The sequence below is a fragment of the Erythrolamprus reginae genome, chromosome 4 (genome assembly GCF_031021105.1).
Source record: "Erythrolamprus reginae isolate rEryReg1 chromosome 4, rEryReg1.hap1, whole genome shotgun sequence".
Taxonomy (NCBI): domain Eukaryota; kingdom Metazoa; phylum Chordata; class Lepidosauria; order Squamata; family Dipsadidae; genus Erythrolamprus; species Erythrolamprus reginae.
This window is the reverse complement of record NC_091953.1, coordinates 13,217,117-13,241,327: the sequence shown is the minus strand read 5'-3', so window position 1 is coordinate 13,241,327 and position 24,211 is coordinate 13,217,117. Positions and strand designations below refer to the sequence as shown.

Genomic DNA, 24,211 nt, shown 5'->3' with positions numbered 1-24,211 from the left:
CCCGCCCTCCGGAGACGTTCATTCGCTCCTTCGCTCGCGCTCTCCGTGTGTTTGTGTGAGGAAAAGAAAAAAGGAGGAGAAATTTTTTTTTAAAAAAAAAAAACCAGCTTCGGGCCTGACATAAGGAAGAGGCGCGGCCTATTTCGACTGCCGGGGAAGCGGCCTCGTCGGCGAGGATCGGAGCTTCGGTTTGTCTCTCGGCTTGGATCCCCTTCTTCGGACGGGCGGGCTGGCGGCCGGCCGGCTGCCGCGGCTCCTTTTAGGCCGAGAGGAAGACGGATGGCGGCAACATCCGGGGCTTCTGGGGCGGCGATCGCGGGCGCGGGATCCGGCGCGGCCCCGGCTCTCTACGCCTGCACGAAGTGCAACCAGCGCTACCCTTTCGAGGAGCTCTCCCAGGGACAGCAGCTCTGCAAGGTGCCGCTGCCGAGGGGCCCAGGGCGGAGGCGGCCGGGAGAGGGAGGAAGGGAGGGGCGGTTGGCGTGGGCGGCCGCGGCCGGCCAGACGGCTCTTTGGATTGGAGGCTCTGGGAAGAAAGAAAAAGGCTCGCTCGGACGGACAGAGCAAATCCTGGACCTTTTCTTTTATATGTGATGGTTTTCTGAGGGGGGAGGCCTTGCAGATTAAAAAAAAATTGATGCCCGGGCTCCTCATACATTGGCGCGCTCTCAAATTTAACACGCTCCTCACATTTTAACACGGATATTTAACACAGGAGAGGAAAAAAAGAAAGGAAACTTCGATTATGAAGCGGTAGAACCCAGAGGGATTCTTCAAGTAAAACTCCTTTTGACACCGTGAAAGTGGGGCGAGGGGAAAGGTCATCAGAATGAAAATAGAATTAGTAATCATATTTTTCCATTGATTATTCAGCAGCAGAACCAAGGGTTTCTTAGAGTAAAACTCCTTTTAAAACCGGGAAGTATTTTTAAAAAGTCATCAGAAGGAAAATAGAATTAGTAATAATATTTGTCCATCGATTATTCAACAGCAGAATCTAAAAGTAAATTGACACCATGAAGTATTGAAACAAAGGTCATCAGAAGGAAAACAGAATTAGTAATAATATTTTTCCATTAATTATTCAGCAGCTGAACCAAAAAAGTTACTTAAAGTAGAACTCTTGACACCATGAAGTATAGGGGGAAAAAGTCATCAGAAGGGAAATACAATTAGTAGTAATATTATGGCAACACTCATAAATTCGTGTGCATGGGTACTTAAAGTAAAACTCCTTTTGACACCATGAATTATTTTTAAAAATCAGAAGAAAAATAAAATTATTAATATTAGGGCAAACACTCATACATTTGCATGCACTCACTTTCACACATGCTTGTTCCCACGCACAGTCACACAAGTGAAAATAACCCAATGTTTTTGGTTTTTTGACAATTAGTGGCAGAGCCAAGATGGTTGCTTAAAAGTAAACTGAAGTGTAAAAAAAAAAGTAATCAGAAGGAAAATACAATTAGTAATAATAATATTAGGGCAACACTTGTACATACACACACAAGTCACTTGCTTTCACACACATTTGTGGGTTCATGGGTGAAAATAACCCAATTTTTTTTCATCAATTATTCAGCAGCAGAAGCAGGAGGGTTACTTAAACTCCATTAAAAATATTTTAAAAATCGTCAGAAGGAAAGTACAATTAGTATTAGTTATAATAGTTAGGGCAGAAGGCTTTGAGGTTTTTATACTATATCAGACTTAGTACAGAGTTGGGGAACAATGGTCTTTTTCATAATTTGTAGACTTCAACTCCCAGAGTTCCTGAGTCAGCATGGAATTCTGGGACTTGAAGTCCGCAAGTCAATTTTAAAAGGCCCACATTCTCCCACCCCTACCTTAGAAACTTACAAAATCCGCCCCTGTTCCCCGCTGAATTGCACCTTTTAGCCATCTGTGGTTCTTTCTGATGAAGGAGGGGGGGGGGTGTTTCCACACTGTAGGAAATTTGCAGGGCAATTCCAAATGGATGGATAATAAAGAGAAGAGCAAGTTTGGTCTAGTGTTTAAGCCACTAGGTTGGAAAACAAGAGGTGGTGAGTTCAAGTCCCACTTTAGCCATGTAAGGCAGCTGGGATGACAAGGGCAGTCACTCTTTTAGCCCAACTTATCTCAAAGGATGGTTGTGAGGAAAATATACGGATATGTGTTCTGTATATGTTCACTGTCCTCAGTTATTTCTAAAAATAAAGGCAGAATATAAATAAATAAAGACAACAGTACAGCATGTAGTGCTGTTCCAAATGGCAATCTAGTTACAAATTTGACACCATGACTTTGGGGGCTCTTGGTTTCAAGTTTGTTTATTTGTTTTATTATTTCATCCAGGGTTCTTTTCCCTCCTTGAATTCATTTCTTATGGAATGAGAAATACTGGAAAATTCCATGGATGGAAAAATGCACAATGTTTCTATTACTAGATTGTGGGAGTAGGAGGACAAGAGGTACTGATATCTCTTGTTTGTATAGGTTGTGCTTTCATCCTGGCATTTAAAAACATAAATTCACTGCTGCTTAGATATTTGGCAGTGAAAGAATCAGTTGTATGCATATAAAACACCAAATGTTGATCCGATTTTAGCAAGGAGGAGACATCTGTTTTCTCTTTAAAAGAAAAGCTGTGGCCTTTTTATGGTATAAATGTTCCTAGGCAGTTACAAAATCATTACAGAACTGTTAGATGGATCCAGTGACTGACACATCCCAAGACATTTAATTTCAAGCAATTTTAAAAAATGAAAAAATGCCAAAAATGGTTATGGGTTTCTGTCTGCATCTGTATTGTCTGTGTTTTCTTATGTAACAGCCTGTTTTATACATTCACACACACACACACACACACACACACACACACACACACACACATATGTAGACAGTATTCATTTAATAAACAGTGTATATATAAAAGAAGTGAAACCTTGGGTTCAGGAGCACGTGTATTTTTAAAATGATAATTGCTGCATAGAGTCATTCAATTAAAATTATATAGAGGCACTTGAAAGAAAAATAAATAAAATAATCACCAATACAGAGCAAACTATATTTAAATTGTGTGTGAGATTACTGACTTTTGTGAATAATAGTTATTGCAATGTTTATGTTTTAAACTTTAAAATTAAAAGCTGTTATGTTTTAAACGTTAAACTTAAAAGCTGTTGAAATCTATGGCATGTGTGTAATCCTTGACTTACAACTGCACTTGGGCCCAGAATACCCAACATGGTTCTTAGATGGGTCACAGCCACCCAGTTTTATAATTTTCTTTGCCATGGTTGTTAGGTGAATCACTGCAGTTGTTATGTGAATCTTATTTCCCTCATTGAATTTGCTTGTTGGAGGTTGGCAGGGAAGGTTACAAATGGCAACTAAAGGACCCCAGGACATTGCAACTGTGGTAATTACTTCCTGGTTGCCTAGCCCAAATTTTGATCACACCACTGTGGGGATTCTCTAATGGTCATTAGTGTCAAGGCTAGCTTTTTTTCACTACGGCTGTAACTTTGAACGGTCACCAAGCAAATTTCAGTTGAGGTTTGCCTGTACATTTCTACTTGAAAAAATTAACAAGTTAATTTTGTACAATAGTTTGCTAAATATGCCATTCAGTTCTAATAAATTGTATTGTAGTCCAATAATCAAGAATAGTGTCCTATTTAACAGCTGAAAAATATTTAGAAGTGGTAAGACTTCATGGTGTCTACTCAAAACTCCTAGTTGATTTTAGAAAGAAACTTGGCAAGCGAGATTTTGTCTCGTCTGCCTGGCGACACAATCATCATTAAGACAATATTACACAGCATTCACTACTACTGCCTTATTATGTAATAATTTATTTGATTAAAATACAAATATCTTACTTTAATTTTAATACTTTCAAGATTGGGAACATTCTTGTATTGTCCATTAAAAAAATTAAATTAATGCAATTAAATAAATCAAATTACACAGAGAGAGCCAAGGTGAGTTGCAAAAGCTGAACATTAATTTGGGCTTAACATAATGTGTTCACAAAGATTTAGAAGCTGTATAATAATTTGGCTTTATCAGCACATATGTTTGAGATAGAGATGTAATTTTCCATTTTGATACACTAAATTTGTTGATCTGCTTGCTCTAATTAGTAAAACTGTCATTGACAGCAATTCTATTTTGTAAGGTAAAAACTAATGCACCTAATATTACTTTTTGCACTTCAATAAAATATTGATAATCTCTTCTAGGAATGTCGTATTGCACATCCCATTGTAAAATGTACTTACTGCCGATCAGAATTTCAGCAAGAAAGGTAAGTTGAATAAATATATTAATGAACAAAGGATCGTAACTGTTGGTGGCTCTGGAAATGTCATGCATGGAGCTTAAATTCATATCTAGTTCTCTTTGTTGGGAATTCTTGGAATTGTAGCCTTTACACCTCAGAAAAATAGCCACATTAGTAAATGCTGCCCTATATTTCTTCCTAATATACATACATGAATTTCCTTTAAGTTGCATTGTATTTTTCTTTCTTATTTAGTGGCATGTTTGATATTTTTTCAAATGGTAGCTTCAAAAAGATGATCTGGTGTCTGAGATTTAAATTTATTTATTTATTTATTCAACTTCTATGCCGCCTAATCCCAAAGGACTTAGGGCGGCTTTAAGATTATAACAGTACATTTGCTTGTTTTGATTTAAAATCCCTATAGAACTAATACACCTAGACCAGTGATGGCAAACCTTTTTTTCCTCAGATGCTGAAAGCACATGCACACACACTGTATCACACACGCGCAAATGCCCACACCCATAACTCAATGTCCGGGTAGGGCGAAACAGCTCTCCCCCACGAAGCCCTCTGTAGGCCGGAAATGGTCCGTTTCCTGTTTCAGGTGGGCTTAGTAGGCCCATTTTTCACCCTCCCCAGCCTCCAGAGGTGTCCCTAGAGCCTGTGGAGAGCAAAAATGCCCTCATCCCTCCAGAAGCCGAAAACACCTTCCCAGAACCTCCGTGCGAGCTGAAAATCAACTGGCTGGCGCACATTGGAACTAAGCTAGGGCAGTGTTATGCCGGGCTTCTTGTTAACAGCCCCCAGTGAGAGAGGAATGCAAAGTCAAACACACACACACCGGCTCAGAAGAAATAAAAGTACTTTATCTGAAACAGTGTTAAAAGCACACACGTTTAAGCAGAGTCAAATTTCTCTCACCCAGATAACAGTCCTGGAATGCAGTCAAAAGCAGAAACAAAAGAGAGCAATTAAGGCAGCTGTGATTCCCCACAGCTCCCCCTTCTTTGAGTTCATAAGAGTTAACTGAATTGTCTAAATGGTCAACAGAGTCCTGGAATAGTCCAAACCTTGGCAATGATCCTTCTCCAAACGAATAAATGCCCACATGCGCACTCCCCAACGCCCGTAATTTATCATCAATCCCATTAACCTAATTGCCTCCACAACAGGTATTCTCCCTTATCTCTGATGATACCTGCGCAGTTGGTCCTTTCTAGCCATGAGCCTGCGCGTACGGGCATCTATCCACTGATCGGAGTCTGACGTCTCACTAATGGGGTCATTAACTAATGGGCTGGCTGCACCCATCCCTCCGTCTGATTCTGCTTCTCCACTGTCTGACCTTGGCAATGAATCTTCACTATCAGACTGTTGGCAATAATACAAGTCTTTGTGAACCTGAGGATTCCCCTAGACCAACGTCCAAATTCCCCGTTGCAGGAGCTGGCCCACAGCCAACCACAACAGGCAGCAGCTCACATGCTGGCAAATATGGCTCCATGGGCCACAGGTGGCACGCGCACCATAGTTTCGCCATCTCTGACCTAAACTAATCTTATTTGTTTCTGAATGGAAAATTTGTTCTTAATTTAAGTGCCAGTGACCTATTCTTTGAGAACTTTGGCAACATTTTAATTCACAAATTTCTCCTGTTCAATAATAATTATAGGTAGGTGTTTGCTAACTAAGTAGCTAACATTTGAAATTTTGCTTTTCTTTTAGCAAAACTAATACAATATGCAAGAAGTGTGCCCAAAATGTAAAACAATTTGGAACGGTAAGTCATATTTGTGATTGGGTTGCTAAACTATAATTGTCTATATTCCTGCACAAATTGTAGACATTTTGCCTTTTAAAAAAAAATAATAATAGAGCAATTTTCTGAGATACAATTACAATTTTCTTTGGATATGTGACCTGAAGAGAGAAATAATTCATGCATACTGACAATTTATTAATCAGCAAAACCTTCATGGGATTGTTTGTTTTGAGGTTTTTGGCCGCAGATAAGGAATTTATCCCTTATGTTAGACATTCAGGTGAATGCAATTCCAATTTTATGAAGCAGTTCTAGACACTGATTGGAATTATATGAGATGGAACTACTGAAACTCTAAATATGTTTTCAAAGATATTATGACCCATTATCTCTTGTTCCAGTTAGAAAACATAATGCTCTTTTAGTGTGTAAGTACTGTATTTGATGACAGTCTGTCTTCATCCCATTGTATAATTATTTGATGCCCACCCCCTCACACCACCATTGATTTTGAGTTCTCAACAACATAAATTAACATATGTTTAAGAGTTTCTAACTATTTTTTCCAGCCAAAACCTTGTCAGTACTGCAACATCATTGCTGCTTTTATTGGTACAAAATGTCAGCGTTGTACAAACTCTGAAAAAAAATATGGACCACCTCAGACATGTGAACAGTGTAAGCAGCAATGTGCTTTTGACCGCAAAGAAGAAGGAAGAAGAAAGGTAGGCTTTGGTGAATTTCAATAAAAGTATGGGGTGTAAAATTAACAGTGCAATTGATCCCAAAGCAACGGAGTAAAATCCACCTTGCATTCCATTCCCCCAAGTCAGATCTGAACGCATAGTTATGCTACTCAGTCTTAAATTGATTTGCATATAAGGAATCTCTCTTCATATGTTTCTAGCTTAGGGTTTATATATGTTTATGTAACACCTGATAGTAAGATAAATTAATTGCAGTTTGCAAAAGAGTGGACAGCAAAAATAATCACATGAATTTTTTTAAAATAATATGTTAAGAGCAGTAGCAGGTTGCACCCGGTACTGCTGGGATCGGGGTCCGGTAGCAGAAATTGAGATGTGCAAGTGTCTCTGTGCTCTCAACATGCGCTCCCATGTGAGATTTGGCTTCTGTGCATGCACGGAAGCAAGTGAAATCTCACGTGAGGATGCTCTTGCGCATGAGACTTCACCGATTTTCGGTGGGGTTTTTTTTTGCTTCTGCACATGCACGGAAGCAAAGAAATTGCCGAAAATTGGCAAAATCTCACACACAAGAGCATCTCCACATGAGATTTTGCTGGCTGTATATGCACAAAAGCTAAGTAAATAAATAAGTAAATATTTTAAAAAAATCTCACACAGACACATGCTCTAGGCGCAAGCACACTTGCGCCGGTCCCAGAGAGCATACCGGCAGCGGACAGTAAGTGCAACCCCCGCCTGGTTAAGAGGTTCAAATAATGTCAGTGTCAAAGTTTGGTCTATAGTTTACCCAGTTAATATTTATGCGATATAAGCTATTGCAGTAAGCATTTATATGAATTCTTCATAGAATTCAAGGTACCATAGTACTATAGTCTTAGGAATTCATCATGTATACGATATACAGGGAAGAGCCAGTTTATCTAGTGCAGTGATGGCGAACCTATGGCACGGGTGGCACGCAGAGCCATATCTGCATGTGTGTGCTGGCCAGCTGATTTTTGGCTCACACACAGGCTTTGGGAGGACATTTTTGGCTTCTGGAGAGCCTCTGGGAGGGATGGGGGAGGGCATTTTTATCATCCTCCAGTTCCAGGGAAGCCTTTGGACCCTGGAGAGGGCATAACACAAGCCTATTGGGCCCACCAGAAGTTGGGAAACAGGCAGTTCTCCACTCCAGAGCCAGGGGTGGGGGGAAGCTGTTTTCGCCCCCCCCTCCCCCCCCCGGGCATTGAATTATGGGTGTGGGCACTCGCACCTGTGCAATAGTGCACACACACGCTCTTCCAGCACCCGAGGGAAAAAAGGTTTGCCATCACTGATCTAGTGGTTAAGACACCAGCATGAGAGCAGGAAGTAATGAGTCCATGGCCTTAGATATGAAAGCCAGATGGGTGACTTTGTCCCAGTCCTTCTCAGCCGAACCCACCTCATAGGATTGTTGTAGGAAAAATAGGAGGAAGATGTATTGATATATCTGCCACCTTGAATTATTTGTAAAAATAAAGGCAGGATAACATTTTTTTAATGTTAATTTGTCTAACTCAACGTATTTATCAAAACACAAGAGTCTCAGTAGCCCTTTGTCCCCTAGAATATTTTGTTATATGAACAAATATAGTAGTAACAGGAGGTAGGGAAGATCTTTTATTAATGCCACATGATTAAAAATTATGATGTTATTAAGTATAATAAACTCTTGGCCAAACCAGTGACAGTCCTTGGAAAGATAAACAGATTGAAGTCAAATAGGACTTCAACATTTTCTGCAATGTCTAGCATATTTTATTTGATATGCTGCTGATGCCATACACACACAACCACACACACACATACATATTTATATTCTTGTTTATATTAAGATATGTGTGCAAGAATAACAGCGGTAGTATTTGATAATTTTATTCTGGCTGTTGTGTGTCTTTTTAGCACTCAGTACGTGTAACATAACTTGCTGCGAATGATTTCCCAAAAGGTTGATGGGAAGCTGTTGTGTTGGCTTTGTACTCTGTCCTACAAGCGAGTGCTGCAGAAGACCAAGGAACAGAGGAAGAGCTTAGGGCCCTCCCATTCTAACTCTTCTACGTCTATTACCGACAAAGACCAGCATCATTTGAAACACCACCATCACCACCACCACCGTCACCCCCACCACCATCGCCACCACCATCACAGCGGCGCCCATCACAAGTAAGTGTGGCGGGAAACTCCGAAATGGAGCGGTCTTAGGAAGATGCACTCCTGTGGAAGGGGGTAGAATAATAATAATAATAATAATAATAATAATAGTAATAATAGTAATAATACAGTGGTACCTCTACTTACAAACTTAATTCACTCCGTGACCAGGTTCTTAAGTAGAAAAGTTTGTAAGAAGAAGCAATTTTCCCCATAGGAATCAAGGTAAAAGCAAATAATGTGTGCGGGTGGGGAAACCACAGGGAGGGTGGAGGCCCTGTTTCCTCCCAGGAGATTCCTAGAGAGGCCCCACGGAGGCTTCTCCCTGCCTTTTCCAGTTACAGTTTTAGAGGATCAGGTTTGTAAGTGGAAAATGGCTCTTGAGAAGAAGCAAAAAAATCTTGAACACCTGGTTCTTATCTAAAAAAGTTCATAAGTAGAGGCATTTGTAGGTAGAGGTGCCACTGTAATGATGATGATGATAATATTATAATAATAATAATAATAATAATAATAATAATAATAATAATAATAATATCTGAAAATCAAGCTGCAATGGCTCTGGTATAAGCCATTGAAAATGGTTCCAGTGGTCCTTGGCACGCTGGGCGCAGTGCCAAAGGAGCTCAATGGCCATTTGAAAACCATCAGAATTGACAAAATCTCCGTCAATTGCAAAAGGCCACTTTACTGGGATCGGCACACATAATTCACCGCTACATCACACAGTCCGAGGTGCTTGGGAAGTGCCCAAGTGGTGATGAAATATGAAATCCAGCATAGTGATCTCATTTGCTGTGTTGTATTGTTGAAATAAATAAAAATAATAATAAGCTTAATGGCGAACGCAATAAATTCCTTTGCTAAGAGACAATTTTCAGAAATCAGAAAGGGAGAAGTGGCCGCGACACACCCTTGTTTGGAGAAAGTTACAATTGTCACCGGGCAACTTGGATCATACAGCAGCAGTTTTTGTGGCCTGGTGTGTGTGTGGAGGGGGGAGGGATGGTCCCGTATGAGTGGTGGGTGACGGCACACGCACACACAGTTCCATTTGCACAAGCGGCAGGCACCCACAGCTTCCGCAAATGGACCTGCTTATGCTTGCCTGCTGCACGTTCAAATAAAGCTGCAGGCATGCTCCCACCCCCCAATTTTTCAGCCCAGTTCCAAACAGGCTCTGGCCCAGTTGTGGGTACAGCACCGAGTTTGCGGACCCGTCATATAGGATTTTGGTGCAACTCTTTAGAGACTGTATATTGGCCAGGAATATGTTTGCGTGGAACATGCACATATCAACCCATCCCAAGTGTTCTGAGCCAGTTCCCCAAACCCTCTGAAAGTTAACTCAAAGATTCCTTTAATTAGGAGTGCCAGCCGGCAAAAAGTTTCTCAATAGGGGTTAATAAGTCTGGCTGCGGGAAGATGAATAGTTTGTCTTCTACATCTATTCATCTCCGCCCCCTGGCTTTTATCCCCAAGACCTAGGGTGGGGCTTTGCTAGCAGCGGTGGCACATCCTTCCCAAGGATCAGCCAATAGATTTCCACTGCTCTCCTCTGCCTATTTTGCATCTGTGCATCAGGCACTGGAGCCAGCTGTACCTCCCTCTTCCTCATCAGCCACCTCCAGACCTGGGGGCTGTTGACTCTCCATCTGAGGGCTGATGGATGGCCCAGGCTCCACCTCTCTCTGTCTCTCTGCCAGCTCCACTCCCTCTTCCATCTCGGAGCTCTCACATTGCCTTGATGTTGGCCTTGCCTCCCACGCTTCCTCCTCCTCTGATTCGGCTGCTGGAGGGGCCTGCAGCTGACAGGCCACAACATCAAGTCTTTAATGTCAGAAAAGGTTCTAATCAAACTAATTAAAGTCCCAGAACCAAGCTTGTTAACTTGGTTTTAGCATTTTTATTTTATTTTTTTAGGAATAACTTGGATGGAGCCAAAGGCAGCTTAGGAAGAGAGAGTTTATTTCGGCAACCTCTTTGCTGAGTGGGGGCGAGGATGGAGGACTAGAAAAAGCACAGGGCAAATGTGTACTGACTAACGATGAACATGCAGGGGAGAGAGAGATGCTGCAATGGTCATAGATGTGGCCATCATTGGTCAGAGAGTTACTTTTCATTACCTTTGCAATGGCAAGCAGTCATTGTCCAAGGTAGTCGCTGAGCGAGGGTTTCCTGTAATGGCATGCCAGGCCACAAAAATTGTCCAACTCCTTATTAAACAAAAGACCCTAATTTGCTTTTTTCTTTCTCCATCCTTTCAAACCATTGTATTTCTGACGTTACTGACTGAAACCAATTATTGGAATTTCATTTATAAACTGGTTTAACATTCCGCAATTCTGTATTTTAGAATCGGCAGCCTGAGCCCAGAAGATGATCAGGGGTTGTGGAAGCAGAGGTAAATAGCACTTGTTTTATGTCTGATGTCAGGGTTCCAAGTAATAATCCCTTAGCAAGCAAGGCAGAATAATTCCGCAAAAAATAGCTTTGTTGGAATTATATTGGCACAGATCAGGTTGAAAACCCCGACTAAGGACTCCCACGGTTTTCACCTAATTAAAAGTAAAAGTTTTTTCCTCTTTCTCAAAATGATCAGTCACATCGTCTAATCCGGGTTCGGTCTGACAAGCGGGTAGCATGACACTGCCTTCCTGCAACCAGATAAGAAGGTCCTTGGTTCCCAAGAGAAAGTATTTTGTTTTGGCTACAGAATCCCAATTATCTCAAATCCCCCCCTCCCTTATCCTTCAACTCCAGCTTCAGTCAGTTAAAGTTCAGGGTTGACATCTGGATTGGGAAACTTTGTTGTTTCTTTCCCCTTATGAAATGTTAGATGCCAGCAAATGTGGTTATTAGAAGTATTGAGGACATAATTGCCTCATCATCACTCTTAAAATTAACGGGCTGATTGAAAGCACTAGAGAAGAGAAAGTTAAACTTTTTTCACCTGTATTAACTTTTTAAAAAATTTCACTGACATGATTGGAGGCTTTTTGAAAATCCTAATGGCTGTGTAAAAGCCTGGGGTTATCTCTCTCTTTCTCTCTCTTTTAAGGGAAGGCACAAATAGCATTGCATTAAACAATAGGATGTGCTTCAAATGTTCCTTGAGTCTCAGTTCAGTGTTAAAAATAATTAAGAATGATGGAAATTTGTTTTTAACTTGAGAGAAAAGTAGAGAGGACAGATTGGGCCTGATGCAGGGGAATCCTTGCCTCAGCTTTAAGTTTATAATATTTATACAGTGGTACCTCTACTTACGAACTTAATTCATTCCGTGACCAGGTAGAAAAGTTTGTAAGAAGCAGCGATTTTTCCCATAGGAATCAATGTAAAAGCAAATAATTCGTGCGATTGGGGAAACGACAGGGAGAGTGGAGGCCCTGTTTCCTCCCAGGAGATTCATAGAGAGGCCCTACAAAGGCTTCTCCCCACCTTTTCCGGCCCTGTTGCCTCCCAGGAGATTCTTAAAGAGACCACATGGAAGCTTCTCCCCGCCTTTTCTGGTTACAGTTTCAGAGGCTCAGGTTTGTAAGTGGAAAATGGTTCTTGAGAACAGGCAAAAGAATCTTGAACACCCAGTTCTTATCTAATAGTTCGTAAGTAGAGGCGTTCTTAGGTAGAGGTACCACTGTATAATGAATTTATATTATGTAATACTGCTTGCTATCTGGGGCAAATGGGGCTACATGACCATATGTCACACAATATTCTTAATGTTTCTTTGCAGCCATAAATCCTCTTCAGCTATTCAGAATGAAACTCCAAAGAAAAAGGCCAAAATGGAAACCAAGCCATCTAACGGAGATAGGTAAAAATATAAAACAATTTTCTTTTTCTGTTCTGTTGAATGAAACAATATACAAACAAGTGGAGTTCATACTTTCCCCGTGTCTTTTGTTTAATTTCAGTATGAATATTATTCCAATTGTTGATCCTGAGAGATTTCTACAAAACAAGTCTAAAACTTTGTTGAAAATTCTGCTACCAGCAGTACTGGAATAACTGAATTAAAATTAAATCAGAAACCAATATAACCCAGTAATACCATATAATGATTCTTGGGACTCTTATTTTATTTTAAAATAAGAATATTGAAGCTAGTCTTCAATTTATAGCCCTAATTGAAAGCACATTTACAGTCATTAAAGGAGTGATCACATGGCCATGCCCAATTTATATGTTTTTTTTTTCTTAACCAAACCCATGGTTTGCTAAGGGACAGTTAGTGAACGCTAGGTTTCTGGCAAAAACATAATTTATGGTCATGTGATGAGGGATGCTGCAAGTAGTTGTCAATGAGCTGATTTGTCAAGTGTGCAAAATAGAGTCATGTCACTATGGGGCTCCAGATCGTCCAGTACTGGTCATAAGTACCTTTTACAGGGTCTATCATAACTTTGAAGTTCTGTAGAGATTTTCAGTCCAGATGATGGTTGTCCCAAAGGTGCTTTTTCAGGAGGCAACTGGACTTTCTTTCTTTTTTTCTTTTGAAGATGTTTTGTTCCTACACCATTTAAAGGTTCACTAACTGACCCGTAGCAAACCATGGGTTTGGTTAATAGGTGTTATATACAATTGGGGATGAACAGCCTTTGAATGGTGTGGGAGCAGGAGTGGATTTCCAAAGGAAAAAATTGCAGACCAGAGGAACCAGGAGCACCAATCGAAGACTCAGATAAACCTCCAAATTCCTTGCAGTTGTCTGCAAGCAATATAAATCCTTCCATTCCCCACCAATGGGTTATACATCAAGAATTACCTGAATTAAGCAGATAAACATACATACTTGGGATGCACTTTGTTCCTGCCTTTAGTTACATTTGATTATCTTTTTTTGCAGCAGTTCTATCAACCAGTCAGCAGACAGTGGAGGCACCGACAACTTCGTCCTAATAAGTCAGTTGAAAGAAGAAGTGATGTCGCTGAAACGTCTCTTGCAACAAAGAGATCAAACCATACTGGAGAAAGATAAAAAGGTGAATGGTTTAGTCATTTCAATAGCTACTGCAAAAGTATTCCATTTATATCTAAGAGTTGTGTTTGTCAAATATTTAAAAATGAAGCTAAACCCCCAGACCCTCCCTCGGTGGTCTTCCCAAGCCACAGATAATAGTTGCATGCGAAGATGACCTCAGAAAACAGACTCCGTGGTTCCCCAAGTAGTTTAAGACAATTTATGTAAATTAATGTCATCTGGGTCAATTTATGTAATTACTCATATAATATAAAATGACGCAAATAGTCTGAGTGGCTCCAAGAAAAATCTATAAATAAGGCTGCACATTATAACATGGAGTGGTTTTGAAAGTTGTCCTGAAAATTACTTTAATATACATTTTTTCATCTTGGAAAAGAACTTTAACCCATTGCTACGCTTGACTTTGCTTAAACAATCAATGTACAAGTGATGAATTCTGTAATATGTTCAGAGTAAGTAATGTATAACATTTCTAGTTTCTTCAAATTTAGAATAAAAAAAGGATTAATATTCCTCAAGTTTCTGATTCCTCAATAATGTATTAAAATAATTTCGAGTTAAAGCTGTTGCATAAATTAATAGGGCACAAGACATTTCAGGAAAAATATAATCATTGCAAATGTACAATATATGGCATGGTATTATTATTATTATTTATCAGATTTGTATGCCGCCCCTCTCCGTAGACTCAGGGCGACTAACAACAATAATAAGACAATATAAACAAATCTAATATTTAAGTTAATTTTAAAACCCTAATTTAAGAAACCAATCATAGATACAGACATACCATGCCTAAATTTTATAAGCCTAGAAGGTATGCTTCTAATGTCAAGAAAAACGCCTTGCCAAACATTTTCAGTAGGAGTGTTATATCAGAAAGGAAGTGAGGGGTAATTTCGCATCTTCCATCAAACTTGGGAATCAAGAATGTTATTGGAAAAGAAATAGGATTCAGAGGGAAGATGCCCTAAATTAGTAATCAGCTGTGTAAATGACAAATGTACTGGATAAATTCTGGAACATTTTTGTATGGATCTTAAAAAGATGCAGGTTTAGCTTGGAAGCACCAAAAAGCCTGAAATGTTTTAGAAATTAGCCCAAAGAGCCTCATTAGAAAGTTTAAGCAGTTAGGATAAAAATGGTTCTGTAATTTTATTCTGTAATTTATTTATTTTTATTGAAGAGTTTAAATGTATACCTACCACTTTTGTGACAAAGTTAAATTTTCAGGCAAAGTAGAAAAAGGCCTGTATTTTATTTTATTTTTAAACAATTTTTGTTTCTAAAACATTTTAGACAGCAGGGTATTTTGGTTATAATTAAGACAACATTCTAAATTACTGTATTGGTTAGTCATTTGTAAAATACAATTTTACAGATAAACTCAGCATCCTTTATATATACAGATAAATTACTTAATGCTGCATGATGTTTTCTTTTCTGGCTTTTAAAGCAGTTGAAGAAAATTGGGTTCTTTTTCTTTAAACATTTATCCAGTGGAATCAGGAAATGCGTGTTGTTGATATTTGAAAGAGAGAGCCCATTGAAGTAACCATGGACAGCATTTTTAAAGAGATAATTCATTTTTTTTTTCTTAGCTGACTGAGCTGAAGGCGGACTTTCAATACCAAGAGTCGAATCTAAGAACCAAGATGAACAGTATGGAAAGAGCTCACAAGGAAACTGTAGAACAATTACAGGTAAATGGTATTAATTTCACAGGCAATCGGTAACACCTAAGAACATCAGTGAATAAGAGCCAAAGGGCTTTAAATTTTGAACCCAGTACCCTGCATTACCCCAAAATCAGGAGGAGTCAGATAACACCTTTCCTGATTTCATAAATGTTTTTTCAAAAAAAGAGTTGGCATCTGATGAAGTGAACTACAGTTCACAAAAGCTTGTGCCTTTTGATTAAATGATGTTATAATCATTAAATGATGTTGATTAATAGTAATAGGTAAATTATGAAGTTACTATGATAGCTGTCTGGGACGGGATAGCATAAACAGTGTGATGAGTTAGTTGTTTGTTTGATTTTTTTCTTGTTAATTAATTGGATTTCTATGCCGCCCTTCTTCGTAGACTCAAGGCGGCTTACAAAACGGGAATAATACAAAAAAGGACATGTGAGAAACCCAAGGTTAAAACTAATCTAAAATCCCCAATTACTAAAAACAGTCATTCACATTCATTCCATTCCATTCATATATATATGGCCAGAGCAGAATACAGGTGCACAACAGCCCAAAGCCTGCTGTCAGAGATGAGTTTTTAAAGCCTTACGAAAGGCCAGAAGGGTGGGGGCTGTACGAATCTCTGTAGGGAGTTGATTCCAAAGGGCCGGGCCTGTCACCGAGAAGGCTCTACCCCTAGGCGCCCCACCAGGCGGCATTGCCTAGCTGATGAGACCTGGAGAAGGCCAACTCTGTGGGACTTGACTGGTTGTTGGATTCATGAGGCAGGAGACGGTCCCATAAGTAACCTGGTTCTAAGCCGTATAGGGCTTTATAGGTCATGACCAACACTTTAAATTGTGTTTGGAAACCAATCGATAGCCAATGCAGCTCACAGAGTGGTCTTGAGATATGGATATACCTTGAAAGTCCCATGATGGCTCATGTGGCTGCATTTTGCACTAATTGCAGTCCCCAAATATTATTTAAAGGCAGCCCATGTAAAGGGCATTGCAGTAACTGAACTTTGAGGTAATGAGGGCATGAGTGACTATGAGAAGGGACTCCCTGTCCAAATAAGGCCACAATTGGTGCACCTAGCGAACCTGTGCAAACGCTCCCCCCCCCCTTGCCACAGCCAAAAGGTGATGTTCTAGGCTCATCTGTGGATCAAGGAGGATGCCCAAGTTGCAGACCCTCTGAGGGGGTCAAAAGTCCCCCTCCCAGATGGACAGACAGATGGGATTGTCCTTGGGAGGCAAAATCCACAGCCACTCCGTCTTGTTGGGGTTGAGTCTGAACCTGTTAACACCTATCCAAACCTTAACAGCCTCCAGGCACCAGCTGTTCTCCTTCAGACAAATCGTACCAGACTAAAGCACATTCTGCATTACTTTCAGATAAATGCTGTGAAGAATTAGGGAAGATCTATCCTGGGCCTCTTCCTGCATATCAATGACTAAGTGTTGATTTGTCTCCAGTGTAGTACCACAGACTTGATGAACTAGTCTACTGTGTTGGGTTCTACATCTCTGATGTAGTGTATTCCCACCCCCCTGAAATTAGTATTCATATAAACCCCGGGTATCAAACTCAAGACCGGATCTGGGGGTCGGATCTGGCACTCAGGGCCACTCTGGAAACAGTGAAAGACCAGCCCACGGTGCTTCAACCAGTGAAAAGTGAGCTCGCAAGGGCCACGTGTGGCCCTTCTAAGCTCTGTTTTCACTGGCAGAAGATTGCAGGAAGCAGCCGCAGCCAAAATTGAGCTCATGAGGGCCATATGGCCATATGAAGAGCTTCATTTTCGCTGGCAGAGGGATGCAGGAGGCCATCGCAGCTGAAAACAGCTCACGTTTGACAACCCTGATATAAACAGAGTACAGTGGCACCTCTACTTACGGACTTAATTCGTTCTGTGACCAGGTTCTTAAGTAGAAAAGTTTGTAAGAAGAAGCAATTTTTCCCATAGGAATCAATGTAAAAGCAAATAATGCTTGCGACTGGGGAAGCCACAGGGAGGATGGAGGCCCTTTTTCCTCCCAGGAGATTCCTAGAGAGGCCCCATGGAGGCTTCTCCCCGCCTTTTCCAGCCCTGTTTCCTCCCAGGAGTTTCCTAGAGAGGCTTCTTCCTGCCTTTTCTGGTTACAGTTTCAGAGGCTCAGGTTTATAAGTGGAAAATGGTTCTTGACAAAAGGCAAAAAAATCTTGAACAGTTGGTTCTTATCGAGAAAAGTTCATAAGTAGAGATGTTTGTAGGTAGAGGTACCACTGTATTTAACTGCACTGGTATTTGTGCCGCCTTTGTAATAATGATGTTAAATTGGAACCAAAGCCATTTATTTTTTAAAAAAAAAAATTCACATAGCCATGTAGAATAATGCAGATTATTGTACACAATAACCAGGAGCCCCTGCTGTTTTGGGTTTTTGTAGGCAAAGAACAGAGAGCTTCTCAAGCAAGTTGCAGCGTTGTCAAAGGGCAAGAAGTTTGACAAAAGCGGGAATATGCTGACCTCACCATAAGAAGATGGTGGCCGTTTGCGTCGCTGTTAATCTCGGAAAGGTAAATCAACTCCGGGGGAAATACCCCATAGCAGCAGACCTTTTTGGCGTGCAGACTTGGTGGCATAGTTCCTATACCTATAATGTTACGGAGGTTCATTTTTGCTTCTTTCTTTCCCCTGCAAATTAAAATTATTTGGATTGTTAAAGTGCTTCAACAGGTTTGAAGAAGGCATGCATGCCTATATAATGCATACGTGCAGCCATACCGAAGGAGGCAGCTGGCCAGTCCCTGGTGATCAGTTAAGCGTGCTGTCCCTGGTCATCACATCATGCAATAAAATATACACACATATACACACGTGTATAAAAGGCAGCCCTTCAAGAGGGCAGCTCCCCAAAGTGCTCCTGTTGCGCAGACTGATTGCATTCGGTTGGATTTTAGCAGGTCGCCCGGACAACAGCAGAAACGTGTCTAGGTGCTGGACAAAGACATTGGAGGACAATTTTCCATTTGGTCGACATTCCAGCAGCAGCTAATTTGAAAACTGAGCAAGAGCACTGGAGACTTTCTTAATGAAATAAGAGTGCATTGAGTTTTGAAATCATGGTGCTTTTATTACAAGAAGCTTAAACCTTATAAATATATGTAAAAGATTTTAACAGTTCTATTCTTAGTAATAACTGGTGTTTTGCATTTCCTGTTATAGAAAACGAAAGAGATTCTCTATTGTAAGTACCAGAACAAAATGTGGTTTTTTGGTTGTTGTTTTTCCTTTTCTTTTCCCTTTTCTGAAAACGCTGTAGAATTCCTCCTGCAAGTGCCTTTTCTCCCAATGGTTTATTTATAGGAATGTTGGTATTTGTATATACTTTTCTTGTTCTTCAACTATGTTTCAGCGTCCCCCTGTATGTATATATTTATAAGTGTATATACAGAAAGGATCAAATGCTAAGATCAAATGGATAGACTGATAGGGAAGGTGCTAAGTCCTGGCAGGCAATGAATTTTGGCTTATGGATACTGCAACAGATGTATCCATGTAGAGAGTATTTTTCTTAACTCTTGCTGTGCCTAACTTAATGCAGGGAGGGGCTCTTAAACTCTAGGGATTCTATGAATAGATGGATTATTTCATCTCAGTGCTGATTTGCATTGTATTCTCAGCGATCTGTTCCCGATTGATGATGGGGCAATAATTGAGGAAATTAACATTGCATTGAAATGTAATGCCATTTCTGAACAGTTTTGGAAGCGTGGCTTGTTATTACACAGTGAGAAAATAACATTTGTACCCTGCTAAGGGCATTGTCCCATAGGAGGTCTATGGCCAATAATTGGGAGCCAAAAGAAATGAACCCTGGAGAATAAACCTGAATGCCTAACACTGAGAATTAAAGAACAATAACCATGGTCATAGAACCATGCTGGCCCCATAACCATGGCTTAGTTTTTGCAGTCATGGGACAGCAATGCAGGCTGAAGCACCATTTGCACTAGAGGGATAAAGTGAGATTGAACAGCAACATTTCTTTTCCAGCTAAGAGTTTATAATCAGAGATGCCATGAATCGGTGGTTCCCCAATTGCATTTTGGGGGAAGAGCCTGGGATTCTATGGAGGTAAATCAGGAACTATTGCTTAACGTCAGTTGTATACATATCCGTAGGAGTTAGTTGAGTGTGTTCTGCAGGCACTCTCAATTTTTTCAGGGCAAAGACCCCTCAGCATTGCACAAACTAGTGTAATGCCTTGGGGATGTGTCTCCAAACCTTGTCTAATGCCACAGAGGTTTCTAGCACAGTGTTCTTCAAACTTGGCAAGTTTAAGAGGCGTAAACCAGCATGCTGCCTGGGAAATTCCTGGGCTTTGGAGTCTAGACATCTTAAAAGTTGCCAGATTTGAAAAAAGACCACTCCAGCACATAAGCAAGAAGGGATCGTCTGAAATAAGTCAGTTAGAAATCATGATTTGGATGCGTAAAGCTTAAAAACAGAAACCAATAATATTTCAATATTTTTAGGAGAATGAGGTAACAGCACACCCCCCCCAACGTTTTGGGTGCCAGGGACCGGTTCTGCGGAGGACAATTTTTCCTCGGACTGGAGGGGTGGGGCTAGATCCTGTGCATGCGCAGATGGGGCTTCGCTCATTTGCGCGATCCGATTTTTGGCGGGCTATGAACCGGTGCAGGCCCGCAGACCAGGGGGTTTGAGAACCCTGGATGTAAGACATTAGAAAAGTTTATCGCCATTCCAGAGAATAGTTTCATTAACCTACAATTTATTAACCTAAACCTGTTTCTATTAAATGGGAAAAAACCCAGTTGATAAAGGGGTGCTCAAATTTTATTATCACAGGAATTGCACTTCAGCTAGCCTTTGTGTTTTGGGGCCTCCAGCTACCGGTTTTGGGAGGGTTTGTTCCCAAGAGACTACTGAATAATTGTAATTTGAACACACACAAAAAAAGCTGCTTTCTACAATATTGAGAATTTTTTTATTTTTTGTATACTAAAGATGAACTTTGTAAATTTATAAATACTATTTGCGGAGATTACATGATTATATAGATAGGGTAGAAGATTCTTTTGCTATCCTGTTGAATTGCTTTATCATTCAGACTTTTTTTTTATTGCTGACTTCCATTGCAGAGTATTTTGATAACTTTTTCTGATTGAATGACTACCTGTCATTGGTGGACTTGTTTAAAAAGAAATGGGTCAAAACTTTTCACCAGAAATGTAATGACTTTCTGATCAAGGCATTGTCACTGAAACCTGTTTATGCTGCAATAGGAACATTATATAGTATAGAGGGAGAAAATCAACAGTCTGGTTTTTAAATACAAGAGCTGTGGAATATCCCATTTCAAAAACATTTACAAGAGTTTTACTATGTCTAAAGAGAAAATATTTATTTTTAATCGTAGTGTTTGAAAGGCTAAAGATTTGGGTGGCTTTCACAAAGAGCTTGATGTTGTGTAGACTCAAGATGACACACTATGATTTAAATCAATTCTTTTAAAAATAATTGGCATCAAGCAAGGGAAAAAAAGTCCCTTGGGCTTGAATTATTTATATACATTTAGCCTGTAAATAATTGCATTTTTTTTTTAGTTAGAATGTCTATTTCCATTTTGAGGTGAAACTTTTCATCTTACTTACATTTGTATATTGTGTTGAAATTCTGTACCGGCACACATTTGACATTTTTGTACTTTTTCTAAATCCAATATTTCACAATAAAAGCTTCTTAAAACAGCAGTATGCTTGTCTATCAGTAACTGCCTTTCGGGTTCCAGGATTGGGCAAAGGGATAATTAAAATCTGTGGGTTTGACCAGCCTTTTCCAAACTGATGCCTCTATAAATCTGACCCTTTTTAGCCAGCATCTTTACTGTTCTATAGCTTGTGTGTTTTACAGACTGCCTGTAATGAATGAACCTTTAAAATAATAAATGAGATTTGAAGTTATGATTTCAAGCATTTCCTAGTGTTCTGTTTAGTCCAGTGGTTTTCAACCATGGCAACTTGAAGCTGTGGGGATTTCAATTCCCATAATTTCCCAGTCAGCATGCTGTCTAGAGCACTCTGAGAAATGAAGTCCACACACCTTTAACATTCCCAAGGTTGAAAAATACTTATTTATTTCATCACATACTGGAAGTTAAATGCAAAAGCTGTTTCATGATTTTTGTAGATAAACTGGGTTTCTTATAGATCACGGGTGTCAAACTCAACGTCCGGGGGACCGGATCTACCCTAGAATACAGGTAATAATAATAATAATTTATTAGATTTGTATGCCGCCCCTCTCCGAAGACTCGGGGCAGCTCACAACAATAATAAAAACAATGTTACAGTGGAACAAATCTAATATTAAAAGAGAAAAAACAAAACGCCATCATTTAAAACCAAACAACACATACACACCAAACATAAAATATAAAAGCCTGGGGGAGGTGTCTCAGTTCCCCCATGCCTGACGATATAGGTGGGTCTTGAGTAATTTACGAAAGACAAGGAGGGTGGGGGCAGTTCTAATCTCTGGGGGGAGTTGATTCCAGAGAGCCGGGGCCGCCACAGAGAAGGCTCTTCCCCTGCCGCCCGCCAAATGACATTGTTTAGTCGACGGGATCCGGAGAAGGCCAACTCTGTGGGACCTTATCGGTTGCTGGGATTCGTGCGGTAGCAGGCGGTTCCGGAGGTACTCTGGCCCATGGTGCCTCTGCCTGTTCTGCCCGCAGAACCTAAAAAAACACCATTTGAACAAATTTAATTTAAACAATGAACCGCTGGTAATAACTGGCTTATCAGTGGAGACACACACAAATCCAAAAGCAAACCTTTCTTGCAAAAAGCCAGCTGCTAATTAATCTTCATTGGCAGCTGGTGTAAATTCAACATTGTATTTACTCAAAGCAATGCATTTAGTTCTTGCTATCTCATAAAAGTTGCAGAAGTTGCAGAAAGGGACAGAGGTCTTTATGTATAGATAAGGCCACTAATTCGGAAATTCTCCTGGCCGAGGTGATAGTGACAAGAAAGGCCACTTTTTGAGTTAGATGGCGAGTGGAAGCGTCCCGGAGCGGTTCGTATGGGGATTTCGTCAGAGAATCTAGCACCTTGGTCAGGTTCCAGGTTGGGAAGCGATGAGTGACCGGAGGACTACGTAAAGAGGCACCCCTCAGAAGACTTTTAATCAGCGGGTGTTGGGATAAAGGAGAAAAATCCGCACAGGCCAACACTGAGGATAAGTCCAATACCTGGCGTTTTAGGGTGTTGCGGGCCAATCCCTTGGCAAAGCCGTCACTCAGGAATCCAAGCATCTTGCCTATCATGAGTTCAGTTGGGGAGCATTGTGCTACCTTACACCACTTGCAGAAGGTGCGCCAGGTGGAGGCGTAAATCCGTTGTGTAGAGCAGTGTTTTCCAACCTTGGCAACTGGAAGATATTTGGACTTCAACTCCCAGAATTCCCCAGCCAGCGAATGCTGGCTGTGGACTTCTGGGAGTTGAAGTCCAGATATCTTCAAGTTGCCAAGGTTGGGAAACACTGGTGTAGAGGACCGTCTGCTGTTGATGATCAGGTTCATCGCTCCTACTGACTGCGGACTACTTAATCGATTGAGAATCCCCGTTCAGATAAAGGTAAGGTCAACGGTTGATTCCTGTCACTTGGCAGCTCTGCGACCTCTTGCATCAACAAGCGGAGAAGCCACTTCTTCCTCATCGCTGCCAAAAGGTGCTGGAGGTTCCGAAGGCCCTGGCTGAACCGAGTCCTCACTATCCCCACTATCCAACTCGCATGCCAGCTGCCCAGGTGGCTGGCGCATCACCAAGTCAGTCTCCTTGAACAGGATCCGCTATCAGCTGCACGGGCTGCTGGGGGGCCATAACACTGCCAGCGAAAACAGCTCAGGATCCCATTTTCACTGGCGGAGTACTCGAGCCCCTATAGGTTCCCCCAACCCAAGTGATGTGAAACTGACCATGTCCCCCCTTTCCCCCCAGGTCAAATACAACCCCAATGCGGCCCTCAATGAAATCGAGTTTGGCGCCCCTGCTCTAGAGCAATAGTATCTGTCCCCATAGCATCCTTTCGCTATTGAAAGGTTACTATTATGCTTAAAATTCGGAACCCCTTTTATTAGGGTTTAGAATTTGGTTATTATATACATTAAAAGAAATACAAACAACAATTAACAGGGAGAAATGAAGAGAAGAAACATAAACATAACAGACATCTATAGTGCATTATAAAGGGTATCTGCAGAGGGGCGGCATACAATGGAAAACCGATTAATGCTTGCAAGCCCCCCCCCCCAAAAAAAATCACAAAAACGGGCGCTCCACTGGGCGCCACTGCCCGGCTGTCACCTTCCAAAACAGCTGGGCGCATCTTGGCGTACACCCGAACGCCGAACCCAAAAGGTTTGGCAAAGGTTCAGGTTCAGGAGGCCGCCGAGAAGCACTGCTGCCCGGCTGTCACCTTCCGAAACAGCTGGGGGGCTTCTCGGCGTTCTCCCGAACACCGAACCCAGAAGTTCAGCAAAAGTTTGGGTTCGGCGTTCGGGTTCAGGAGACCGCCGAGAAGCACCGCCAGCTCCT

General features: G+C 40.9%; 1 protein-coding gene across 2 annotated transcripts; it reads left to right on the top strand.

Moving 5' to 3' along the window:
- The first annotated feature begins 47 nt into the window (after positions 1 to 47).
- On the top strand, positions 48 to 21,364 carry FAM76B (family with sequence similarity 76 member B). 2 transcript variants are annotated; one of them, XM_070749652.1, is made up of 10 exons: positions 48 to 417; positions 4,236 to 4,300; positions 6,008 to 6,062; positions 6,614 to 6,769; positions 8,727 to 8,941; positions 11,286 to 11,333; positions 12,666 to 12,746; positions 13,782 to 13,914; positions 15,518 to 15,619; positions 18,031 to 21,364. In XM_070749652.1, exons 1-10 carry the CDS (start codon positions 280 to 282, stop codon positions 18,118 to 18,120), a joined length of 1,083 nt encoding a protein of 360 aa, XP_070605753.1. In that variant the 5' UTR covers positions 48 to 279; the 3' UTR covers positions 18,121 to 21,364. The 2 variants fall into 2 exon arrangements, with proteins under 2 accessions (XP_070605753.1, XP_070605752.1); XM_070749651.1 differs by having other exon boundaries at positions 13,779 to 13,914.
- The last annotated feature ends 2,847 nt before the right edge of the window (positions 21,365 to 24,211 follow it).